We start from the raw sequence: 26559 nt of genomic DNA, 5'->3' as shown, positions 1-26559 counted from the left end.
TAAATTTGAGTGTATATCCCTCGGAAATCAATCAGAAAATTATTATTATGTCTTTGTGCAGTCTTTCGGGCTGTCAGTATTTGACCATGTGATTTTATCTAAGATAAAAACCCGTATTTTCTTTTCAGCATTAGCAAGAAGCATTCAAACACTTATAATTGCTGTTTATCACACAGCATGAGCAGATAAGAGGACTTTCGGTTGATAATGAACGTATTTGGGATGAGTTTATCCTCTGTGACTAATTTGTAGAAGGTTTAACACAGATAAAATTATTGCCGATATCATTTGATGGAATACAGTCATAGAGCAGGTAAAACATGCTGCATGGCCTTATTGTGCAGATTTCAGGCAATCAGACAATTTTAGAACTCCATTTTTCAAATGATGGATTCATTTATTGAAGGAAAAAGCTATTGCAACCAATTTGATTTCACATTAGGTTGCCCCTAAACTTTTGTACCACCCTTGGTGGCCTGTAGTACAGTCAAGTAACAACTGGAAATAAGTCTTAAATCCCCATCAACGTATTGTGGCACACACTTTTTTGCAGAATTGTTTTATCAGCAAGACTAGAGGGTTTTCTGTGGATGAATGGCCTGTTTAAGGTTATGCCTTTGACCCTTCGACCCTTTTTCCAGCCACTTAGAGGTGGGTTTGCTTATTTACTTTGGTTAATTGATCTGCTACATAACTCAAGCGTGTGTCAGATAAAAGGTCACAGAGACATTGTCCTTCATGATTAACTGGTCGAAAAACCACAAATTCTCACAAACCTCATGGACCTACCACTTATACAGAAGCCAAGCAACCCGAGACCATTACACTAACATGATGTTCTTTTTTTGTTTCCTCATTAATCCACAGAATATTTTCCCCAAAGACCTGAAGAATCATTAAAATGTTTTTTTTGGCAAATATGAGCTGGCCAGTGTTGGTTTTCAGCTTCGAACTCCCTCATTAATTTCAGTTTTTGCCCAATCTCTTTCTTAACACTGATGATGACTGATGATTACTGAGGAAAGTGACTGCTGCAGGGCTTTGGATGTTGTTCTGGGTTCTTTTTTTTTTTTTGACATCCTGGGTTAATCATTGATGCAGGCTTGTAATTTTGGTAGACCAGCCACTCCAGGGAAGGTTCATGTTTTCCATGTTTTACCCTTTTGTGGATAATGGTTCTCACTGTGGTTCGATGGAGTCCCAAAGCTCTAGAAATGGCCTTGTTATGAAAGGGGAAATTGCTTTTTCATTTTGGGCCAGGTTGTTCTGCATCGCTTTTTTGCTTAACATGAAAGACTTCGAAAGCTGCATTCAGTATTTACTCAGGTTATCTTTGTAATTATTTAGCGTGAAGCATGTAAGTGTGGCAAATGAGCAAAAGCTGAAGAAATCTGACATGGTGGGACTATGTTAGAATAATCTTATAACCCAGGCAAACGATCCCCACACTGTTCAGTGACATGCATAAATCAATGAAAATAATTTTTAAAAACTGTCATTTGAAACAGATTTGACCTTACAGTTAAAAACTTTATTAATTTAAAGCCCATTTTGTTTGTTACTTTGAGTGTAAAAGATAAAATTAAACTTAATTTTACAGCAGTCACAAGTTGAATGAAACCTTTTGTCATGGTGTTTAAATGATAAACCTGTGAAAAGGAACCAGCAAGAGACCAAAGCAGACAGACAGGATGCGATGGAAATATCCTACAGAGTTAGAAACAGAAGAGAGTGATTACTGACAAAGAACAGGTGGCTGAATGGTAACAGGGTTCAGGTGAGAGAGAGGACCAGGCAGTCAGGCTGGGGGTAAGAGAGCATAGTGGTACATGAATATAACCACAAATTTAAAAAAAACTAAGCTGAAGAAATAAAAAAAATATATATAAAAATAGACTGGTCAAAAGTACAAACAAAAACTCAGGCTGATCACAGGTGAGCAAGAAAGTGAAAACTCAAACAGAAAAACTGTAATGCAAAAACCTCCAGGATATGACAACTTTAAAATTAGGCTAGGATCTCTGTGTGCAAAAAGAAGGGTTACATTAAAAGTGAATGTTGGAGTTCACACCAGAGTGCAATCAGTGCAATAAACAGGAAACATCTGTAAAAAGAGCATGTCTAAAAACAGTTTTCCACAAACACTTCTTTCAGAGCAGGATGTGAGCGGAATGTGAGTAAGTGCAGCTATAAAACGCATCCTGTTTAATACATCTGCAGTTGTGGCAGTGACGCAAATGTTGTTTGTGGCCTCGGCATTTATAGATTTTTTTTTTTTCAATTTCTTTGATTATAGATATGCTGAAGAAATGCTAAGGCTTAAAAAAACAGGATAAAGTCCTAATAAATCTTCGTGTGGTGTAATTGCACTGGTTTCTCACAAAATGTGGTGCACCATGCTTCATTTTACTTTATATTTTCCTTCTTTTTTTTATTTATTTTTTTTATAAAACTTGGTTTTCTGTTTTTCCTTTCAGAAGCGACTATGTATATGAGACTATTTTGGAATTGTAAGGAATCTAATTTATTCATTTTAATTGTCATGGCCTTTAGTCAAGTGTGGATTTTAACCCTTTAAAGAACTGAGTTTTTCTCTTACTTGAGAAAACATTAATTTAATATTTATTTCAGTTTAGTGGGCTAAAAGCATACAACGTATCGCTAATACCATCCAAATTAGACAACTACACCGTAATCAGTTTCCTACAATCTTCTGTAATGGCTTGTTGTTGTTTTTACATTGTTGCACACACCACAGAGTTCATCCTGTGCCTATGTCTGGAGATGCAACACTTATTTAGGATGCAACAAAAGGAACATTTCTTTTTTATTTGCGTTGTAGCACATCCCCAAGTTTTATTGCCCTGTAGTCAAAAGCCCCATTACTCATGTCAACAATCTCTACTGGACACAATGCTTCATCATGGAAGATACACACAGATATTCACCAAACTGGGACTGGATTTCTGGGCCTGAATGTTCTGATTCTGATCTTTATTTATGGCAGTTTTGTTTACCATAGAAAAGAAGCAACTCCAAACAGGAATTGTTTTAGGATCCTTCACTGATAGCACAGCTTACCTTTCCTTATCTGGACAAATTATTTTCCAGGCCTCCCAACCATTCAGAATTGGTTTCGCTAAATAAAACGAGTCCTCTGCTGCAGTGCATTCCCAGTAACATATCAGTCTATCCCCAGTGTTTTCCTTTAAGATAAGTTGGGATTTTTGCTGTCCTTATTCTCACATGGCCATTACTAAATACCATTTCCACCAGCATGCATGCAGATTGGCCCACAACAATTCGCGGCCTTTGTTGCACAAGCTCTACATTGGTCCTCAAGAGCAGACAACTCGCTGTGGTTTTGGCGTTATATTAACATCTTCCTCACTCCAACTCATTTCACCTTGAAGTTCTTGATGATGAAGAAAAACAATCATTATTCTTACCAGTAGCTTCCTTCCTTGCGAGGCCATTTCAATGCAAAGTGATGGCAGGTGTTCACTTTTCTTTGGAGGCAATTGTTGCTAATTACTTTATGCAATCAGTCTGCTAAGGAGATTAAAAAAGGGATTTGATTTTACTCTTTCACAGCTTCACCTGTGCTCATTGAGTGACTGTGCTGAAATGCTTGCTCGTAGTTTCTAGCAAAGCAGATATACAGGTTTCATATATATATATATATATATATATATATATATATATATATATATATATATATATATAATGGCCATTACCATCTATTTATATATATATAAATAGATGGTAATGGCGAACCAACCGGACATTGTGGTGGTGGATAAAGAACAGAGGAAAGCCGTTGTGGTGGATGTAGCAATACCAAGTGACTACAACATCAGGAAAAAGGAGCATGAGAAATTTGAGAAATACCAGGGCCTCAGGGAGGAACTGGAAAAGACCTGGAAGGTGAAGACCACAGTGGTGCCTGTGGTCATCGGGGCCCTCGGGGCAGTCACCCCCAAACTGGAGCAGTGGCTCAAACAGATCCCAGGAACAACATCAGACATCTCAGTCCAGAAATGTGCAGTTCTAGGCACAGCCAAGATACTGTGCAGAACCCTCAAGCTCCCAGGCCTCTGGTAGAGGACCCGAGCTCAGAGGATGAAATAGACCACCCGCGGAGGGTGAGAAGGGAATTTTTTTTTTTTTATATATATATATATATATATATTGTTTTTATTGGGGGTTTTTTCCAGCTAAATTTATTTCACAGTAAATGTATCTAAATGTTTAATATTCTGTACCACAGACCAGAAAACAGTAAGAATACAGATTTCTGTGGCAAAAGAAATGACAGCCCACTACTATATGTCATGATTTGTGATTTTTAGATATTTTTGACATGTTTTGGTCGTTTGCCCTGCTTTGCAGTATAAACATATGAATCCCTCATAAATGAGGGAAGAGGAGAAAGCAATCCAGTTGGAGGCATGAAAATATAGCCAATAAATGAGTAAACCACCTTTCCCGCGGGGTATTTACAGCTCCTCTGCCAGCCCTATGATTATGTTTATTTAACTTTTTTTTTCTTTTTTTTTTTTTTTTTAGCTGCAGGTGTAAAAGTGCTGGAGGACAGAGGGTTGTTTGCTTGTTTAATCAGTCTTCCTCTATAATATTCTGCACCTTACCTCCACCCGGCTGTCACAGGAGCAGAGCTGGCCTTAACTCTCTGAGCTCTATCTTCTTCATCCTCTCCTCCCATAATAATGAGCACGAGATGGGAAACAGCTCAAACAAAGTGAAGAAGGAAAAACTCGTTCAAGCAGCTTTCATATGTTCACTGTACTGCATTGATCATCGCTTGTTGCTACTCCAGGTTAGGTTGTATATTTAAACTCTATGTAGTGTTATGCATTGAATACTTATGAGGGCTGTGCTCAGCTTTCAGATGTAGTGCCTTGCAAAAGTATGCATACTGCTTCTATTTCATTGGGATTTTGTTTGATAGGCCAACACAAAGTACCACACAACTGTAAAATGGTAAGAAAAAAAAACAAAGGATTTTCTTTTTTTTTTTTTTAAGGTACAATATCTGAAAAATGAGCTGCTGTGAGGTCCAAGGTCCGGACTTCACAGCAGTATCTTCAGTGATTTGAACATAAAATAACCATGTGGAAGAAAGTTCTAAGGTAGGAAGAGAAAAAATACATGCAAAACACTGTGGCACACACAGAAAATAACACTGAGAATCACCTTGAACATAATATCCCTACTGTGAAACATGGCAGTGGCAACATTATGCAGTGAGGAAGACTGTATATGCAGGAAGAGAGAAATTGGTCAGAGTTATGGCAAAGCCTCATGGAGCTAAATTCTGATTTTTTTTTTAATCATTATTATTATTTATTTATTTTTTGGCTATAAAAGTGAAATGTGGTCAGTGTGGCTGGTGGATAAAATCAGCTGTGACCCAAATTAAAAACTCATGACAATGCATCATTCATCAGTTTCGTTTTCTGTATTCCATTTACTGGACGCTGAGTGATTTCTTTTGTAAGTCATGACAACTTAGAAGTTAGTGGAGAGAGAGTTGACTAAAAGGCATAAAATTCCCTTCTAAAAACAGAGCAGAAGCAGCATAAGTCCACTCAGCATGCGCCTAATGTTCTATCACTTCACTAAATGCACACCGTTCTGAGACCGCATGCATTGCTATTCTGGGCTCACATATATTTTTAGTGAGTCACGCGTCAGCTCAAGTTTTTTTTTTTTTTGTTTGTTTTCCTGGTATTGAGTTTCTGCTGCAAATACACATTTCACCCTCACTTCGAAGAATCAGCTTTTTTTTTTCAGCCCCCTGAGTTTCTTCTGCACTCTCCTCCTCTGCGGTTTCAGTTCTAGACGACAATACTCGGCCTCTCTGACATACTTAGTAGAAGAGGATTTCAGAAGCTTGTGAAGTGGGGGTGGGGGGGTGATGGGTAAGTGCAGATTCATTTTGCACTGTGGTAGACAGCCTCAAGGTCAAGCACATTTAACATGAAATAAAATGATTGCCTACTTCTAGTTCTAAATTTCATCTTCTCAGAGATCTTTAAAAACGTCACAAGGCAGAAATAAGAATTCATCAAAGCTGAAAAGAGTTTAAAACACTAAAAATCCCACAAGGACTCGTTTTTTTTTCTGACTTATTTTACTGCAGAGAAGGAATAAAACGGTCTGCCTGCATCTAAAGTGAAACATGCTAAAAATATTAAACAGAACACGATGCGCTCAGTTGATCCAACAAAAGATTATGATAGAAAACAAAACTCTTTGAAGGAACTGTGGTTTATTTGTTCCCCTGAAGGCAGCAGTTCACCTTTAAACAAGCCTGTGACAACTGAGGGTTTTGTTGTTGCACTTCTTTCCCCTTGCTTTTTTCTTTATAATTTTTTTTCTATTTTTTTTATCAGTCTGCTGATAAAAATAACTTTGCCTATGGCTTGCAGCGCACACCTTTAGTGTTGAACAGATGGCCAAGGCCTCCAGATGCTGATAAATAAGGAACTAAATGAAACTCAATGGGTGTCAAGACAACTTTCTCACAGCTCCCCCTGGTGGGTGAAGAGACCTAAACTGTCACTGTTTCACTTTCAGGGTGTAGTTTCACTGTGGAGACTTTCATACAGAACAATTTATAGCCTATAAGCAGCACAGACTTATCTTTCTGGCCAAAGGCCAACCAAAATGGAAGAATAAATGGAGCAGCTCCAGTGGTGATGGCTTCCTTTGGTTTTCTTGACTTTTCTCAAAGGTAAATCAAAAATTAAGTTATCTTAAAAAATATTCCAGTAAGACACGAGCTTATGAGGGCTATTTTATCCTACTCTTTTACTATATATCAAAATTATGACTGAAGTTTGTTTTCTAGTAGAATATGACATTTTGTCTCCCTAAAAAATGGGGCATACAAAAAACTTAATTGTTTTTAGATACATTTTAGACACAAAAAATAGTATGTTAAAGACAGAGGATGTAGTTGCCTTCGAAAGTGGCGTCGCTGTTGGCCGACTCCAACCTGCAACCATCTCTTGAATTAAATGAGAACATTCAAACAGGAGGAAATAGTCTGCGAGCGACACAAAATGCTTTTTTTAGCCGTCAGGGGAGAATGCACAGACTGGTTGGAGATTAAAGCAAAAAAAAAAAAAGCACAATCAGAGATTTGCATCAAGGAAGAGCAGCTGAGAAACCTACTGAAACTGTGTGATGCTATCATGTCAATATGGATGAAAATCTTTTGCGGAAATGATTCCAACACGTTTAATCTGTGGTGCAAAGAATTATGACAGTTGTGAATAAAAAAAAAAAGGTAAAATAGTGCAAACCCAGAAGTAGTGCTTTCTTTCCAGATACTGCAGCCTTTTTATTAACTCAAACCAGTCTCACCATTCTTCTCTGGCATCTTTAAGACATTGCACTTTTTTTTCTGTGAACCTCAGAGATGGATGTGCGTGTAAATCCCACAAGCTCAGCAGTTGCTGAAATACTCCGACCAGCCTGTCTGGCAACAATGTTAAAAGTCACTTAAATCCCCTTTCTTCCTCATTCTGATGCTCAGTTTGAACTTCAGCAACTCGTCTCCATCGCATTTAGACACCCGACTGTTTTGAGTCGATGTGATATGACTGGCTGATTTGCTGCTTGTGTCAATATGCAACTGAACAAGAGCAACAGAGTGACAACCAAATATGCAGTATATATAAATATTGCATTTCTTTAATAATAAAAAAAGAATATATAAAAAAAAAAACATTTCATATGTTGAAGAAAATTCCCACAATCACTGACACAAATAGATATCTTGGTTTTGCCAATTCATGGCGTTGAATTATAAATGAGAATTAATTCAATGTTGGCTTTATTCTTGCTTCTACACCGTTTCCAAGCTACAAAATCGCTTCCGATTTTTATACATGTGTTCTCCTGTAGAGCTGAGGTGATTTAAAATTAATTTTAGTTGAGGGTTTTAGCAGACGTCTCGCAGTATTAAAATATTTTCACTGCTGTCTTTTGAGGTCCTTCAGCATTGGTGTTATTCACACTTGAGTAGCGAATGTTTGCCACTTGACGCACACAAAAAAACAGAATCCATTGATACAAAAAAAAAGCCCTATTTTGCTACACAGTACTTGAGTTATGTTTCCCTTTAATTTCTATCTCCAGAGGGATCCGTAAACATTTACTATACTTGTGGCTGTCAGAGTAAATCACAGCAAATCAGTGCACTGGGGCAACATGAGCAAATTTGCATGCAAATTGCCCCAGAGAAGGTCGACACATAAGGTTCTGAGGTTTACCGTGTTGTTTTTCACAACAAAATGTCTTGCAATTTCATTTGAATTGTTTAGGCCATAAACAACAGCCTTCACTCCAAAGACAGTCAGCACAGGATATTATACAAAGGGCTTCATTTGTAAAACTGCAGCAAACTTTTCATAAATCACCGCTTTCGTCTGGAACCGGCAGGCAACGCTCCAAGCTATTCTAGTGCAGGTACTCAAACGCACTCCATCTTCACTCATTACAGTGCTAGTATACCGTGAAGTGTCTCCGATAGTGAGCAGCAGGACTTTTCATCAGAGGTGACGTAAAAGTGGGAGCCGGGGATTGGGAGACGGATGGAGCCGTGATTCAAACGCACGCTCTGCACCTCCACGACGAGACGAAGGAGGAAGATTCATCTGAACAAGCGCTCTGTGTACACAAGCACCATGAATAATTATCACTATGAACACACAGTGAGCAGAAATACACTCTGGCTGCAGACAGCTCTGTGATTCAGAGGAGCTTCAGAATAAATAGGTGGTTTGTGGACTGACTTCTTGTCTGCATGCTTGAGGAGATTTTATTTTATGTTTTTTTTGTGCAGAAAATGAAAAGAATATCATGTTTGGCAGGTTGAATTCCCTTTGGAAAGAGCTAAATAAAATATTTTTGCAAGTGCAAATCTCTTGTGAATAGGAGAGATGAGAGACTCCACTGTGATGACAGTAATTCCTTGAAATCCATAGCACCTATATGGAGACACCAGTAACAAAAATCTTTATTAAAAACAGATATCTCAAAAACCCAAAGCAATGTACAACCCCCCCACAAAAAATTAAAAAATAAGGCAACTGTGGCATTACAAACTGTATGATCTGGTTATGAGTATCATTTATGAGGCTAATCATACATTATAAGGCAGTGATTAAGTGAATACCTGGCATATTAGTGATGTTTCTTTAAAATTAAGATATTAACGTCCTTTGGGCTAATTTTTACTCACATCTTTTGCAAAGCCAGTGAAAAATTATTTCGAAAAATATAAGACACCTTTGGCCTTGTGTTTTTTGGTCTTGTGATCTGTAAATCTAGTCTAACTGAGATACAGTAGGGGTAAAACCTTTTTTAAAGTAGTGAAAAATTAAGTAGTAATCATGAGCAGCCACCATTTTACCTGCACTGAAAAGCTCAGCCAGCTCAATAGCACATCTTATTCATCTGCACTATTTTATAAACTTCTACATTATCTTCACTATGTAAATAGCAGAAGGTATTTACATTGTTGCATGTCAGTCTGCAGTCTGTTAATAATTCTCTATTTAACACTGGTGTTACAAAACCATGCGATTTTAAAATCCATCCAATTACATTTTTATCATGCAGCTTCTCTGGCCAAATACAGAGTTGGTGTAAATAAGCACATACTTTTTTTTTGTAAACAGTCATCTTGCATTAGGTTTTGTTCCTGATCCAGACATGAGGTATTTAGGAAAATTATTTTTTTTCTGAACAGTTCCAACCAAATAATCCATTAAAATTTGTGCCATGTTTATGCTTGGAAGCTCAGTAGATCCATAGTGCAGTAAAACAGAATGTTAAATTTCATCAGTATTATAGGGTCCGCATAAGTATTGTGCATGTCCCACTTAACTCACTCATCAGTGGTGTTTACAATAAGGCAACAAACATTTGTTTGACTATGACACATTTAGTCAAACTTGTGGTTTCTGCAGAATACCATTTTGTTTCTGCAGACATATTTGGCTCATGTGGCTTAGTTTGCTGAAGTGATTAGCTTGTGATAGCATTTTTACTCTATCTTACTTCTTCTTGAAGACTCTACAAGTGGGAAAAATATAGAAAAACGTGTTCTTCAGCTTCATAAACCTGCTTTGAATGTCGAAATATTGAATAACTAGTATTTCAGCTGCTTTCCCCAGGACAGACACTGACAGGAAGCAGCAGCTAACACAGTCTCTCTTCCACTTTGACTCTCATTGCTAACGTTAGAAATGTTTTGTAGAGGCAACCCAGAGTTGTTAGATCATTAAAGCAATGCACATGACATACACTACAGTTTTGCAAGCTTTGAACCCACATATGGGGCTGGTTTTAAAAATATGTCACAAAAAACGTAGCCATACAGCTTCCTAGGGGTCTTAATCCACACCTTGGATCTAATAGAGAATTACTAACAAAGGTGATGAAAGTGAGCATAGCATTCACCATCACTGCTATACAATTTGTTTAAGATCCTCTTTAATTTGTGGCCTACTGTGATTAGCTGTGTGATTGAGTCTCTTCTGAAAATTAATGCCAGTCTGAGACAATTCAGACAGCCGTCAACAGCAAGTAAAACACTGACTGCTCCTGACTACTTGAGAGAGCTCACTTCCTCAAGAGCAAAACAACACATTTGAGTACTTTCTGCAAATAAACTGGAGCTGCAGCTTTAGACATGCACACCGCAGTTTATAATTCTTCTGCTGTGGAAGGTGGTATTATTCCAAATTGCCAATCTACAAAGACACCATTTAGCTTAGAAAATATAGCCATTATAAATCAATAAATACATAAACAGTAAAAGAAAAATATGTACATGACCCAGTAAAATGACAACTCTGCTTTTTCCAGCAGAAACGCAGGACAGTTTCAGGTCTTTGTGCTGACCCCATTCATGGTTCAGTGCGATTATTTTCCGAGCCATTTAAGTCACATAAAAGCATTTAATTAATAAGCGCCCATCCGTTCACGGGATCCCCCTTCTTGTGAAGCTGAGCGTTATTTCCGAGCACCAGTGAGGCGAATCCTCTTAATTGAGAAGTGTCAGAAGAGGCATCCGCTAACAGAAGGCACAAAATAAATAGCTCAGTGCGAGTCAAGACCACCCCTACTGCTAATTTCTTCTTTCATAACTGTCACCACTACCGGCAGCCGAGTCCGTCTTCCACCGGGGTCCCTTTTCCATTTATCGTCTGTCACTGCTAGCTCAGGTGTTCACAGATATTCATGCAAGTGCTTCTCGTGCAATTTATCACAGGTGTGTTATTTAGTTGTGTTGATGAATGGATGGTAGGATGCGAACATGGTCAGGAGCCATTGATCATTAAACTTTTCTTTGAGCAGACTCTGGGCAAATTTTGATATACGAGCAGCAAGTTGAGAGTCAAACCAGAAACAAAACATCCGGGTCCGTGGAACAGTGAGCTGCCCTGTTAGTGCCGCTTTTTAGTTGGAACTTAAGCATCGTTCAGATAATCTGATTTCGTAAATTCTCAAAGGTTGCACATTTCTTTTAAAGGAAATACTGAAAGCTTAATATCCCCATGGGTGGTGTGTTCACTCCTTTCGCAGAGGTTGCACCGGCTTTCAGAGAATGACAGCCTTTTTGGAAAGCAGACTCTGCGGAGTCGGTCCTGCTTGGCGGAATATTAGATCACGTCTGTCAGCTGTTTGTTTGTGACAGCGCATGCGGGATAGTTGTAGAGCCTCGTCTGCTGACATCTGTCATCATCTTGGTCTTCCTCTGTGGGCTTGTTGCTGGAAAGACACAACAAGGCCCTCATTGGCAACATGTCATGCAGAGGAAGCAGCAGTCACACAGCTACTATGATAAACTAGTCTCACAAACACAAAGGAGTAAGGACAGTTTTGTAGGTGTGAAGACGATACTGAAAAGACATATAGGGCCCTGCAAAAGTATTCATACTGTATTCTACTGTATTTTTGTACATTTTGTCACATTACAACCAAACATTTCAGTGTGTTTTATTGAGCAGAGCATAAATAAGAGAAAAAAATTCATGTTTCATGTCAAGATGTTTTACAAATAAAATTCTGAAAAGTGTAGTGCCACCTTTAGTACCTTTAAAAAAATACAATGCAACCAATGCAGTAATTATCAGCCAATATGTGCATGGTGACTCTGGATGAACCACGAAGATCCACAGCTTAGGTGTAAGAATTTATTATGTTTTTTTACAGTCCACAAAACTGACTTCTATGGAAAAAGTGGCTGGAAAACGCTACTGTTCAAATCAAACCACAAGAAGTCCTGTTTAAAGCTAGCCACAAATCTTGCAGCGGAAACAGCAAACGTGGAAGATTTTTTTTTTCTTTTTCAGAAAAAACAAATAAATCAGAAAATAAACATAAACGAAACTTAGTGAGAGTCTGCACAAGATGAAACTGGGGAAGAGATTCAGCTCCCAGCAGATTAGATCAAAGCATACTCATTTGTTGGAAGGGTCTAGTCAAAGTCCAGATCTAAGTACTATTGAAAATCAGTGGCAAGAACATTTTGTTCACACATAGATCTCAGTCATATCTGACAGAGCATCCGTTTGTGTGAACAAAAGTTATTTTGCAAAGGAGAAGAGGTAAAATGTTTTGTCTCTTAAAGTGCAAAGCTGGCTGAGACATAGCCCAAATGGGTACATGCCAAACCTTTCATTTGTAAAATATTAACAAAATCACAAGTTTTTGTTTCTAGTTTACAACTGTAGCTACACTGTATTGATCTACTGCAGTTTATTGTACATATACAATAAACTGAATTTTGTGATTAGAATGTGACAAAATTGACATGTAAAAGATTTATACTTTTGCAAAGCACTGCAAGCTAACAGATGATTTCATATATGCAGAAAAAGATAAACAGAATAGAGAAAAACACAAACTGCTGGGAAGAATGAAAATGAGCTAATAATAACTCACAAACACAGCAAGCATTTGCTATAGGTGCACATCTGAGAGAGGACCACATGCTGGAGAAAATAATACGATCATTAACCATATGGCATCTGCTGCCTGCCATCTTTATGGATACTCACCTGCCACGCAGCGACATTGGCGGGGCGCCTGTGGTCGTGAGCGTGCACATGGCCGTGCCGGTGTGCGCCTGCCTGCGCGTGGCCAGGATGATGGTGATGGTGATGGTTGCGAGGCATCGTGGTGGTGTGGCGAGGCGCACCGTGCTGCCGCTGAGCTGCTGGCACGTTCTGTCTGAGGGGCTGTGGAATCCTTGTTGGGGATTTGTGTTGGGTGTGTGTCTTGGGAAGGGCTTGAAACTGTGCCAGAGGGATAGGAGGAGGAGGCGGAGGTGGCTGTTGACCTCCAGCAGCAGGCGCTTGAGTCTGCACTGTGCCAGAGTGGATCAGGGCCGCCTGAGTTTGCTCTCTCCGATTTTTAAATACTTGAGCCCTCTCAGTGTGGGTTCTCACTGCAGCCTGGGTTAGGTTACTGGGATTGTGCTGGGCAGGAGGCACTGGGACTGGATCGGCACCCCCCTGACGCGGCTGGATGGCACCAGGCGTAACAGGCTGTGTCTGACCTCGCCGTGTTTGGGCTGCAGCAGCTATGTTTTGTTGTGCTGTGTGGGGCTGCTGAAGGTGATTAGGATCAGCCAAAGCTCTCGTATCTGTGCCCTGCGATGGAGCAAGTCCCTGTTGTGCGGCGGGTCCTTGCAACACAACAGCGTGGCCTGCAGAGGCCTGCTGGCTCATGAGAGGCGATGCCTGGGGGTTATTGCTGTGAGTAGTTTCCTGCCTGAGGGCAGTCTGGCTACCTCTGATGTCTCGCGGAGACCTTTCCCTGTCTGCACGGGGGTTTCTCTGTGTGTGGTGTGAGCGCTCGGGGAGCGTAACATTATTAGCATTTGGAGGATGATCAGCAGCATGATAGGTCTGTGTTCGACTGTCCTCTGAGGGTGGATCGCGCCTCGGAGGAGTTCTACGCCGCGTATCGGCTTGGCTCTGAGGCGGCAGTCTGTTTAGTGTCCGTCCCTCTCGTACGGGAGGACGGACGGTGTACTCTGCACTGTAATCTGAATCAGCTTCAGCTTGCATTTGTGCTCTTTGGGGCGTTCCGCTGGGGTATGCTGGCGTTCCTCTGAGAAGGTCCCATGGGGTCTGTCTCTGCCTGGACCTCGGTGTTGACTCGTGTTGTCTTGACTCTCTGTCTGGCCTTCTATGAGGCTCTGGCTCCTGCTGATAGGTCTGTGTGTTTTCATTTCGCTGGGAAGTCAGATTGTTATTAAAATGTGTGTATCCAGTTGGAATAAATCCAGCTTCATCTTGAAAAGCTGGATTAACATGACCATTTAGTCTGTGGTTACTTGGATAGGATCGTCCTCCTTGAGTTGCAGCATCTAACCGCCTCATGTCTCTGAAGTTGTTTTGTATTTGTGGAACACCATTAAAGCCTTGATTACTTGGAGGAGAAGAACTTTCTTGCAGAGCCTGTTGGCCATTGCCTGGATAAGAGTTGAGGTTGACATTAATAGTGGGTATGTGAGCATTGTTGTTTGGATTATTAGAGTTCGGCTGTGTATTGAGGCTGACTTGAACTGCTGGAGGCTGATTGCCACCCTGCCCAGGTATAGCCTGAATCAGAACGTTTGGATTTTGCTGCTGCTGTTGCTGCTGCATGTTCGAAGCCGCGTTTACATTCTGAGAATCCATGTGTGTGAAAGCTGGATTGTCAAAGCCATCGTTTGGGTATGAGGTAAGATTTTGCGGAAGTTGGTTTGTGCGAGTGAGGCTATCATTTTGCTGAACGTCAAAGTCACGCTGCCTGTTCAGAGTCTGCGCCTGTGGGCTTGCCTGGGTTTCAAGGTTGTTGGTGATTAAGCGCTCAGGTTGGCTTGCTTGCCTGTTCGTCTGATGGAGCGGAGGCTGGAGACCTTGGTCCAAATTCCATACACCATTAGTTTGAGGATCTGGAGGCTTGAAGTGAGCAGGTGATAAATGAGGGCATGGAAGAGAGAGCAAAAGAAAGATAGGGTCTATTTGTGAAGGGGCCTTCAGCGGCATCGTAACGACAGAATAAAGACAAAATCAATAGTGAATCATGTGTAAACTTTGTGGTGGCTTACAAGAGGTCTTTGAATTGGATCTGTCTTCGGAGCAAACACAGCATTTCTTCGTTGTTCCCGTTCTGTAATAACAAAAGAATAAATTGACATCTCAGGGCAAGAAAATTACTGTCACATTAGAAATGAGCATAAAAAAAATTACGACGCCTGTTTGACCTCAGACTTACCTCTTCTCCTTCGCACAAAAACAACGAGGAACAAAATAAGAAGCACAATGATTAGGAGGCCCAGGAAAGCGCCGATCACAATCCCTGCAACTTCCCCTCCATCAAAACAAACATCTGAAACAGAGAGAAGGGAGTCGTAGAGGGTGTATTAATAAAGGTAATGATTCTGGAGCTCAGACAGACAAGAGAGAGGATGGAAGGAAGAAAGAACAAAGGGATGAGGAAGTAACTACAGGAAGGAAGCGACAGTAGAAAAGGCCCAAAAGGAGAGAGCTGAGTCACTGAACGACTTTGACCACAATCTCACTAGATCAATCTCCCAGGATGCTCCCTGTCCCTCTCCTGTCGCAAAGACGGATACAGCAGCAACTCCTAAAACCAACCGAGACCATCATCGGTCACAGAGGCAAACATTCACCATAACTCACCCACAACTGCCAAGTTGTAGCTCTGTGTCGACGTGCCCCTGGTGACGCCGTTTGTGGCCGTGCACACGTACCGGCCGCTCTCATTAGTCGAGAAGGTCTGGAGACTGAGCACCCCGCTGTCTTGAGCCCCGGATGAGACGGGCTGTCCGTCACGTTGCCATGAGAACGTGGCAGAGGGCAGCGAGGTAGACGTGCAGGTGAGACGCACCGCCTGGCCCACCAACACGTCCCCTCCACCGACGCATTTTTTTGGGGAGTCGACAGTCAGGACAGGGGTGTCGGGTCCATCTGGCCGGTTATGATCACAAAACATTTATTACCAAACATGACATAATTCAAAGACCAAGTGATGCTTTAAAAAGCGGTGATTGACAAATGACATGTTCTGCTGAAGGGGGAATTGCTGTGTAAGTTAAGGCCTTTAGTTACCTCATTAGTCTTAATCACTGCAGTTAACCCTCTTTGATCTTTCTCAGCTAATGAGCGAGAGACGGTCGCTCTGTGTTTTGTTTCAGAATTTAAAAACTGTATTTTCTGTGGGATTTAAGGTGAACATTTCCATAAAAATTAAAAAAAACTTCATATTGGAAAGGAACCAAGACAGAAGACGCTATTTGGGTTTTTTTGTTGCTAAAAAAAAGTCAGGTCCTATGTGTGTTGTGTGTTCAAAAATTGTTCAAATCCTGTCATATTTTCCACTGTCTGACATGCCTCAGATTCATCTTGAAAGAAAAGTATTTTTCATTATAAGTCTGTGAGCAGCTGTCCACAATTTCAAAGCAAAAACAGGTGTTTAAATCTTTCTGAAGGCATTCACTTCCTTTTGTTTCAGATCTCCCAAAGATACTTCAACTTGATGTGTAGTCTACAAACTGAGCATAACAAATAAATTTTGCACAATGCAGGGTGAATGTTAGCCAAGAGGTAGGTCTAACCAACAGTAGGACCAGAGTATGTCAAAATATGTTACAAAAGTCACATCTATCTAGCAAGAAGAACTATTTTCTTGTACTAAAACATGTATTAGACAAGACTGTTATCAGTAAGCCTGGGAGTTTATTTCCTTAAAGAATATTTTACAAAGAAAACTATTTGCATGTTTACATTTCTCATGTTTTCATTTGGTGAATTCAGCAGTGGCCTACATGGTAAGCACACTTTAAACCTTTTCCGCTCCTTATCACAACAGAACCACAAACTTTAACACATTATCTTGGGATCTTCTGTGATAGAAACTGGTGCATTGTGAAATGAAATGAAACTGAAAATATATATAAAAGCATATAATATCCATAAAAAATACTTTGCTCTAAATCACTGCATTTAACTTTATGTTTATGGTTGTTTTTGTGATGGAAGGTGAACTTGCACTCAAATCTGAAGCTATGTGTACCCGCTAACAGGCTTTCCTCCAGGATTGAACTGCACTTAGCTACAAGAAATTATGTTTTATTGTGCATGTAGTATTATGAGCAATGCTCAATTCTCACTGCATGTACCACCTTGCACGTAAAAGGTTCATTTTGGTTGACCAAACCACCTTCTTCCACGCTGTGTGTTTTATTCATGTACAACAACCTAAAGCAGAACTAAAATCAGAATCCACAGATGACATGAGATCTGCCTCTCAAATGTGTTTATAAACCTCATAGTCACTAAAGGTTGCAATGTGCCTTTGAATTACAAAACAACTGACCACTTTCTGTCCATGTAAAATATGACGGCACCACTGCAAATCATGTTGGCCTGAAAGCGATTTCTAAGGCGTCATCAACCTGGTAAAAGACATTTTTCACAATTTCGCTGTTAAATTATAGACTGACCAATTATTTAAAAAAAATAAAACAAGAAATGAATTGAGGTTGAAAATGATCATTAGTTGCACTTCAAGATTTATAAGCTATAATCAGGCAGCAGGAAAGCAAAAGGTTCAGTGATCAGTTAAATCACATATTTTCGCTGCAACCAATTCCTCTCAAGGATTATTTTTTTGTTTTTGCACCGCAGGGTAAAATAAAGACACTCAATTTTTATTTGCCTTCCATCTACCAGACCCGAAATGTTTTGAGCCTTTTCCTTTTTTTTTCTATTAGTTAAAGGGACCATTTTTCTGATCTAAAAGGACAATGATGCATTGCATAAGAATGGCAGTGAGATATTCTGCTGCAAGAGGATCGTATCAGAATTAATGATGTGATCAGGACAAAGCCAGAAGCAACACTGTGAGCTTCTGGAAGGATGTCTTGTGCAATCCGGGCGTAATTCAGCACGCAGCGTGCAGTGCAATGTGGATAGGGAGATAAGCCTCTGCCATTTGTTGTGGTCACAGCAGATTAGCCGCCTCTTGTCTTGGTCAGTGTAAACTCACAGTAGACAGTGAGGCTCTTTGTGGAAGTCTGGGCGCTGACATTGTTGCTGGCGGTGCAAGAGTACTCCCCGGCATCATCACGTCTGGCTGGGTTGATTACTAAAAAGCCACCGGAGATGGTGATTCTGGAATCGGGTGTGATGGCTTTGCCATCTTTCTTCCACTGGGCCGTAACTTCAGTCCCACCGGTCCACGTGCAACTCAGGGACACGTTTTTCTCCTCCACTGCCGCTGAAGGGACAGTCAGACTTACCCCAGCTACCGGGTCTGCAAACAGAATACAAACATTTTACCTAGAGCTCAACAAAACAGAACAGTAAACGCAGATTTGCAGCCTGAGAGCACACTACAAAAGTTGGAGCTATGGAACAATAGGGAGCAGTTTGCCGTTTCTGCAGAGGATAATTTGTTGTAATCAAAGCAAGAAAGGGCTGAGAAGGGACAGCATTTAGCTAGAAGCACAGATGGTGAATAAGAGGGCAAACGATGCGGGTGGTAGCCAAGATGCCTCCTGGCAGTCTGCCTAAGTTAAATAATTGGACGGGGACAAGAGGGGGCGTATGGATAGAGGACAGAGCACCGAGAGTAGAGGAACCGCGGCAGCAACAGCAAACAAACAAAAACATTAGAGCCAGTACTAAACAGCCCTAATTACTTTCTCAGAGCATCCGCATAAGTGTGACTCAGCAGGAGCATTTCATATTTAAGGATTTAAGCAGCCTCTGATTCCAAAGAGCATCAAGTGAGCAAGCAGGATGTTCAGAGTCCAGCTCAAGGACTGGTATGGAAAAACGTGACCTTAGTGCTTCAGATAATACGGTCACCCGTCCATCCTAGTATTGCCGAGAGGGGAGAGTGAGACTGTGTGTCATCCTTTCAGTGTGGGGTGGAAATAAAGAGACACTCAGCTGTTCAGGCTCCATTACAGTGCTGAATATAAATGAATGCAAATACATATCTACTGTCTATGTGCAGCACTGCTTTTAGATGACATTAGACATTTAAGAGCATGGGTTCTGCATATCAAATGGGTTTTAATTGGCATAAAGCCTGTAGCCAATCGCTTCCTCCCCTCCTCCTTTTTCAATACTCTTACCTGACTGTCTGTGGGTCACTAATTTCATTATACCTCCCAGATTAATTCACACCCCCTCAAAGTCTCCATCTTCTCTCTTTGCTCCCTCATACACTGTCTCACATACACCACCCCTTCTTTATTTTTGTTCCGACCCACTTCTTCATTTCTTACCAAACACCTTCAGCTCCACGGATTGGGAGTTTTTCACCAGGTTTGTGGAAGAGGTGGGCACCACCTCCACTGTGTAGAACCCTGCGTCGTTCAGCTGAGCAGCTCTGATTCGAAGTTGGGTGGTACTGATGGAGAGTCTGCCTAGGAACTGAGGCACGCTGTTGTCAGAAGTGCCAGATTGGGTCCACAAAGCCAGAGTAGCTCCGGTTTGGTACGCCCATGACATGGAGAAGACAGCAGCGTCAACCTTCACTGTGAACACGATCTCACTGCCTGTTTGGACCTGCACCAGGGCTGGGATGAAGTTGATTGGCACTGGGTTCTGTGCCAGGACTTTGGCAGAAAGGAGAACTAAAAGAAAAATAAAGGAGTAACATTAAAAAAATTATGCAAAGTACAAAAGATCTGGTATCGACTTTTGTTTGGGTAGATAATAAAACCACCACCAGGTGGAGCTACATCAGAAGTATTACCGTATGACGTACAAACTGATGGATACATAAAAGTTACTCAGCCTTTAAAATGACCTATTAAAAGGTACCAAAACCCATCTTTTGCATGCTTTAGGAAACATATAAACCGTTTCACCATTAAAGTTCTATTTGTAATTAAATGACTTCTAACGTGGTGAAAGAGTGAATGACATTTATTTTCTTCCCTTGGTGATTAAACATATAAATGTACAGTTTTTACTGTGGTTGCATAGTCTGCACTAAAAATCTTTTAGTTCAGTGTAATTGGTATCAGTTTCAATAGTAAACTTCTGAGATTTTTCCTCTTCTTCAGTCTTCGCAGCTGTCCATGGTGGCGAGGTGAGCTTCAATGCTTGTCCAACCTTGCTTGTCATGGTTTTTAATTTTTCTAACCTGCTCAATTAACATATTGAGAGCTATAAAATGCAAATGTAATCTTTTCTTGTTCTTTCAATTTTGAAGAGTAGCTAAGAAAATGGCCCCCTGTATAATGTTATATTTACAACACATAAAAAGTGGTTACTAACAAATACTTACATTCCTAGAGTTAAACATAAAAATCAATAATGCATTTTTAAACAAATGCTCCAGTTCCATTTAAGTTAACAATAATTGCCTAAGGTACCTATAATTTTGGAAGTGGTCTGTTAGACGAGCAAAATTGATACCTTATTCAGTGGGGATTTAAAGAATACCGACTGATTATCCTTCTGAAACGACAAAATATTGCTTTTAAAGCTTTTTACTCATCTTCACAAGCAGTAGGTCTGGCTCCATTTGAGGTATAAATAAAATGTTGTCATAACACTCCTGTGGTTTTAAAGTCCTCTCAATGAAATGCAGGAGAAAGTGTCACATCCTCCAGAGTTTTCTCTGGCTGTTTGAGGCGTGATGCAGCACTGCCCCTTATCCCACCTTGAGTTGCTCACTGTTGGTTAGCTGACTGAGAAAGCAGCAAAACATTCCTCTCACAGGAAGCACAGCATGCTTTATTTATTAAGCTGTCAAAAAACTAGCAGCTTACTGCAGAGTAGCTACAATGCAGATCGTCAGCTAATTAACCATCTAATAACAGCTTGGTGGCCTGTGTTAGTCTTTAAAAGGAGAAGAGCAAAAAGGTAAACGTAAAGGTAATTTTATTTACATAGCACATTTTCAGCAACAAGGCAATACAAAGTGCTTTACAGGAATTAAAAGGAAATACAAACAAAATAACAAATCAAAGGAAAGCGCAAAAGAAGAAAAAGCTAATAATGTTTATCCAAAGTAAATAAACTAGATACTCCTATTCAGGGTTGCTAGATAAGAATAAGTAAATATCCTCTGGTCTTATTCCTTTTCTGGTTTGAAAGAATAGGAGTCTAAAAGGTAGTTGCTAAGGTAAGATATAGATATAAAAAGGTAAGCTACTACTGAAGTGTTTATATTTTTATTAAATCTATTCCTCAAAATCAACATAGCAAATTGATATTACAGAAAACATAATTGTATTAAGACGGTGTGCAGAAGCAGGAATATTGTTGCTTTTCTGTTTTAAATAAAAGCAGTAAGATTATGCTTTAAATTTTGGATTACGTATTGCATAAAAATATATTTTTAAATTTCTAATACAACTTGAACATATCTTTTTACTATGCTGAAGAGTCAGTTTGAGTTGTGAAAGCTGTAGACACATAGGTGTGCCATCTTTCCTTCCTCATTCTTTGACCATCTTGTTTGTCTGGATTGTGATTCACAGCTAAACAACTAGCTTCTATTTTTAGACTTATACCTTAATCTGAGAACCATATGTTTCTATCCTCCTTGGCAAGAAAACGGATAGATATTAGAATTGTCACCTATGTCGCAAATAATCGCTTTTTAAACATAATACGTTGCCCTTCTCCATATTTAATAGCAGAATTAAGATGCGAATGAAGAAATCATGCTTCAACCACAAACATGTTGAAAGAAAGCTAGAACCAGATCCATTTCCTTACCACAAGCCATGTTGAGGACACTGTAAGCTTGTGACAAAAAGGTTCTATGTGCGTCATGCAATGTGTGGAGAAGTAGTAGCACTGCAAATCACGCAGACCGCAACATTGCCACCCATTTGGTTCCACTTACATTATGTTGCTCGGTAGAGCACTTCAGTAACAATACTGGAGGTTAAAGGGCTTGAGTGCAATGAGTGCACTGTCAAGTGTTTTGTATGTGGATCAAAAGCTAAAACTTTCAAAGACAACTCCCGCAAAGTAAATGTACCAAGTTGAATTCACAGTGTGATCACAGTATTTTGAGCCACAGCCAATGTGGGATTTGATGCAAAAAATAAGCCTGAAAATTCTGCCAAAGCTTGAAAATGACTTTCACCACATGTTGATGCCAAATAGAGATGAAACAAACTTTACTTGCATAAGAGTTGTGACAGACAAAAAAAAATAAACAGGCCTCTACAACCTGAAATGAGCTTCGGTACAAACTCAGTTTGCCAATTCATGCAGAGAGGAAAAACCCCAGAGAAGAGCACAGCAACTGGTGCAACCATGTTACAAAAGTAATGATACATCAACAAACCTGTCTGTATTTCACAGAAAATTAAATTAATATGTCAGTACAAAGTAATACATTATTTTTTAGTGGAGAGAAAAGGAACAAAGCATAACCTGTGAAGTGCACAATACTTTTTATGCCCCTTTGATACCACTCCAATGCAACCATTTAGTAAACAGAAGTCACCCAATTAGTAAACAGAGTCTTCCGGTCTTTAATCCTAAAATACGATATGAAACAGCATCATGCTGTTGGTATGCTTTTCTTCAGCGCGGCTGAGTGAATGGACTGAGCTAAATGCAGGGTAATCCAGGTAGAAAGCCTGTTGAAACGCTGGAAAAGACTTGAGGCTTGGCCAGAAGTTCACCTTCTAGAACAAAGAGACTAAATATGCAGCCAGAACTAAGCTGTGTCACAATCTTTGGCAAGACTGAAAAACTTCTCTTCTATTCAGTCTGTCTGAGATTGACCTATTTTTCAGTCACTTGAAGTGCAAAGGTGGTAGAGAGACGCATCCAAACCCGTCTTCCCGCAGTAGCAGCAGAGAACAGACTCAGGGAAAATCAAAGGCATGTCATGGTTTACATTTCAGTTTTAGTTAAAAACCATCTTTCCTTTTTCTTTAAATTGAAATGATGTACTTCTTTCTGTTGCTCCACTACATACAATCTCAGTAAATATATGCAAGTAAAAATGTGAAAAGGTTTAAGAGATGTGAATCCTTTTGCGAGGTACTTTAAACAGTTTGTCAATGTTTAGGGGATTATGTTCTGTGAAACAATAAACTGAATACATTTTATGTTTCTTAAAGATTTATTGTTGTACGGTATCGCATGTTCAGGCTGGAAAGAGTCACCTGAACCAGTGGTGCCATTTTGCTGGCACATAAAACCATCTAATAGACCTCTGTCCACTACATGACCGGTCTCACTGGACTTTTATTGCACAACCTTTACAGAAGGAGAAAAGAAAATACAGCAAACCTCAGTTACTTGACTTAAGAGTTATAAACAAAAGGGTTAAATGCTTCAACCTTTTGTTGCATTTTCAAAGTCTAATGAGTCATGAGAACAACACCCATGAGTGATGTCGCAGTTTATTGCTGCGTTCAAGGGAAATCTTTTCACAAATACCAGAAGGCTAATTAATAGTTGGGTAAAATTAAGGAAAAAAGTGTATATGTTCATTTTCAATCTAACTTGAAATGTAACCCTTGGGTTGTAGGCCAGGTTGTCAACTGCTGTTGATTAAAATAAAGCAGACTTTATATCACAGAAAGAACCAATGTGATATGTTGTTGCTGAGCTTAAGGTTTTTCTGTGTTGATCCAAAGAGAAAGAAATTTTATCCCGACCATCGATCTCTTCAGCTTGAACAATTGTTTTTGTGTTTGTCCAAAGGTTTATATCTCTGATTCATCCAGAAAACCACGTGTCAGAGGCACAGCAGAGATTTAGAAGGAAAATTCAACTGTGTAGACATTTCTGCTTGGATGGCTGTTTCGTGGGATCTTTAGACAACAGCCAACTGTGTATTTAATCATTTGAAAATGTTGCTAATGATTACTTCAATTATTATCTGTCATGCATGAACAACATCCCTTAGCTAATGAACAAATTAAAATATAATTTACATTCCTAGAGATAATTTTCTTTGCTCATCTTACTGCAGACACTTAAAAGGTGATATTTGTTGATATACTTTTTTTTTGTTTGTTTTGCATTTTCTTGGTTCACAAACATAAAACACAGCAGTTAAAATATACTACCACTACTTTGGCGGAACAAAAAAAAGCCAGCTTATTTTCCTCCTAATAATTTCTCCCAATCGTTTCCCTAATCCGTACTATTGCACCACTTGTCTAAAAATTTCAATACAATTAATTTTCTTAAGATGAGTTTGGATTTAATTTAATGCACAAAACAGTCAAAGGGTCCCATTTGTTTTACACATTAGGGAGAAAGAATGATTTCATGCACGTAGCAAGTGTTTTAGCATAATTATGTAAACTTTAATTATTTCTTAACACCCATTTCTCATGTTGAATAATTATTTATAACTAAACAGACACTTAAGGTGGCACAATTTTAGCTTACAGGGCTTAGAGATGTAGCTGAAAAGTAGTTAGCTCTTTTTCTCTTTTAATTTAACATCACTTTGTTTTTTTATTGGGGGTTTCTCCATTCAGTTCTCCTGCAGATGGCCTACCAATCCACTTATCGACCTCCTGCAGTATTTTTCCGCTCATTCATTCACAAGACCCTATGATAAACTCCTCCACGTGGGGTAGGATCCTCATTCTCAACTCAGAGAAAGTACTCTACCCTTTTTCTACTCAAGACCATGGTTTGAGGTTTAGAGGTGTTGATTTTCATCCCAGCGCGACTATCCACCATTTGACCGAGCCTTTGACAAGAGAACACGCTCTTGAAGTGGGGCAATTAGGTGTCGATTTTTATAAGAAATAATATCAATCAGACCAACATCAAAGTTGCAGGCCCGTAGGTGTCAAGGACTGGAGTACCCCTATTTGACTAAAGTGTTCTCCAAATAGAACAAAGACATGTCTACCATCACAAACATAAAGTACAAAATCTCATTTATGCAGCAGACCAACAATGTGAGATGAAGAGTAGAGAGTATAAGAGACCCCTGATCTCGAGCGATTGTGCCAAAAAAAGAAAATAGTTAAAAGGTCCTTCTCCAAGTGTGCTTCAGCCTTAAGAAATACAACTTATCTAAAAGTGAAACGATTGCGGTGTGATTTTGTTTAAACAAATATGCCTTAATGTGGGATATTTTTCTCCCAATAAAAAACTGTAAGTTAGAATAAAAGTTTGTTTTATATCAAACTTTCCATAGTAATAATTTACACTACTGCAATAAAATATTTAATTAGTTTAAAGCTTTTAGTACATCATTGCCAGGGAATACCTAGGAGAGTCAATCATTGTGAAAGTTGGGGAAAGTCAAGAGAAGTGTCATAAAGAACACTTCCTATATATGATTAATTGTCCTAGGCAACTTACCAAGAACAAGTAGTAATTACTGTGTTTTAAAATGTCTGTACATCTTAAATTACCAATTGTTTCCCTGCAAATCGATGATGACATATTTCTACGTTGAAATTTGATTTTAGAGCCAGTAATTGACCCCCTAAAGGCATCACGTCCATCACTGGTTGGTTCACAGATAAGAATGTAGCCGCGCAGGTTTGGGAGCGAGAACCGCGACTGTTTTATTTACGTGTCTGGAATATTTCAGCGGTCCAACCCTCACTTGTTCAGTGTATTTTTATTTTATTTTTTTTCCACTGTAAACACTCTACCGAAACTACTCAGAGACTTCGATGGATACAACAGGAAGAAGAGAAAAAAACCGATGCAGCAAATGATTTTTACCTGCCAGAGACAGACTGATGGAGAGCCAGCGTTTCATTTCGTCAGTCAGGCCAGTCTGTGGTCAAATAACAAACAAAACTACTTTAAATGCAAACGTTTGCGTTTTTAAAGGTTTAGCAGTCATTTGAAAACAAAATACAATTGGAGAAATCTAATGTATTCACAAATTCTGCTTTGTTTTCAACACAACACAAACAGCGTCTTTAAAATTTAGACGAGCCTATAAATGGCTGTATAACTCTTACCAAAATGCTTTCGTCCTTTCCTCATGTTGTTTTTACACCGATGCGGCTTCAAATGTATTGCTTGCTTCCTAATGTGACAACTTCCTGTGTCTGCTTCACCTGTCACCGCCGAGTCACACCTGTGTCTTAAAGGACCAGGACACATTTACGTAACTGAAAGTGAAAGCGTTCCTGGGAAACCCATGCAGTTAACAGACGGTGCGTTTAAGTTTTATTAGCTATCAAAACGATTTTCAAATCATTTTCCATGGGGTTTCAATGTGAATTTGTTTTTATTATTTAAGAAAAACCTTTCTTCTCTTGATTCAAATGTGTCAATGATCAGGTAACAAACGAGAAATATCTGGAAATCTTACCTGTTGAATTTTAAGTTACATCAAAATGATTTCTGCTTTAATCGAGTGTTGACGGTTTTCAGACGGTTTTATTTCTGACTGATCATCCAGATTTGAGCCATGGTATTTTTAGTAACCAGGTTTATATTGTAAGAGACAACCTGTGATGCTGTTTCAGAAAAGCTAAATCCAGTCTCGTAGAAAGTGTCCACA

The 26559-nt window shown here is 39.5% G+C and overlaps 1 protein-coding gene across 1 annotated transcript; it reads right to left on the bottom strand.

The window, feature by feature from the left end:
- Window positions 1-9023: 9023 nt before the first annotated feature.
- On the bottom strand, window positions 9024-26156 carry LOC103477768 (uncharacterized). Its single transcript, XM_008431068.3, has 9 exons — window positions 26012-26156; window positions 25767-25821; window positions 19358-19708; window positions 18109-18375; window positions 15741-16028; window positions 15313-15426; window positions 15146-15207; window positions 13104-14996; window positions 9024-11811 (listed from the first exon to the last, which is right to left on the bottom strand). The coding sequence occupies exons 2-9, from the start codon at window positions 25801-25803 to the stop codon at window positions 11782-11784; spliced, it is 3042 nt and encodes a 1013-aa protein (XP_008429290.1). The 5' UTR covers window positions 25804-25821; window positions 26012-26156; the 3' UTR covers window positions 9024-11781.
- Window positions 26157-26559: the final 403 nt, after the last annotated feature.

The sequence above is a fragment of the Poecilia reticulata genome, chromosome 16, assembly GCF_904066995.2.
Source record: "Poecilia reticulata chromosome 16, P_reticulata-male-v2, whole genome shotgun sequence".
NCBI lineage: Eukaryota > Metazoa > Chordata > Actinopteri > Cyprinodontiformes > Poeciliidae > Poecilia > Poecilia reticulata.
This window is presented reverse-complemented; position numbering and strand designations above follow the sequence as displayed.

Bases quoted from the DNA above. Each gene is read 5' to 3' on its own strand.
- LOC103477768 (XM_008431068.3), bottom strand. From the start codon at position 25,803: ATGAAACGCTGGCTCTCCATCAGTCTGTCTCTGGCAG. The intron at 19,709-25,766 runs GTAAAAATCATT...TTTTTCTTTTAG, and splicing joins CATCAGTCTGTCTCTGGCAG to TTCTCCTTTCTGCCAAAGTC. The intron at 14,997-15,145 runs GTAAGCCACCAC...GCTCACTTCAAG, and splicing joins ATCCAATTCAAAGACCTCTT to CCTCCAGATCCTCAAACTAA.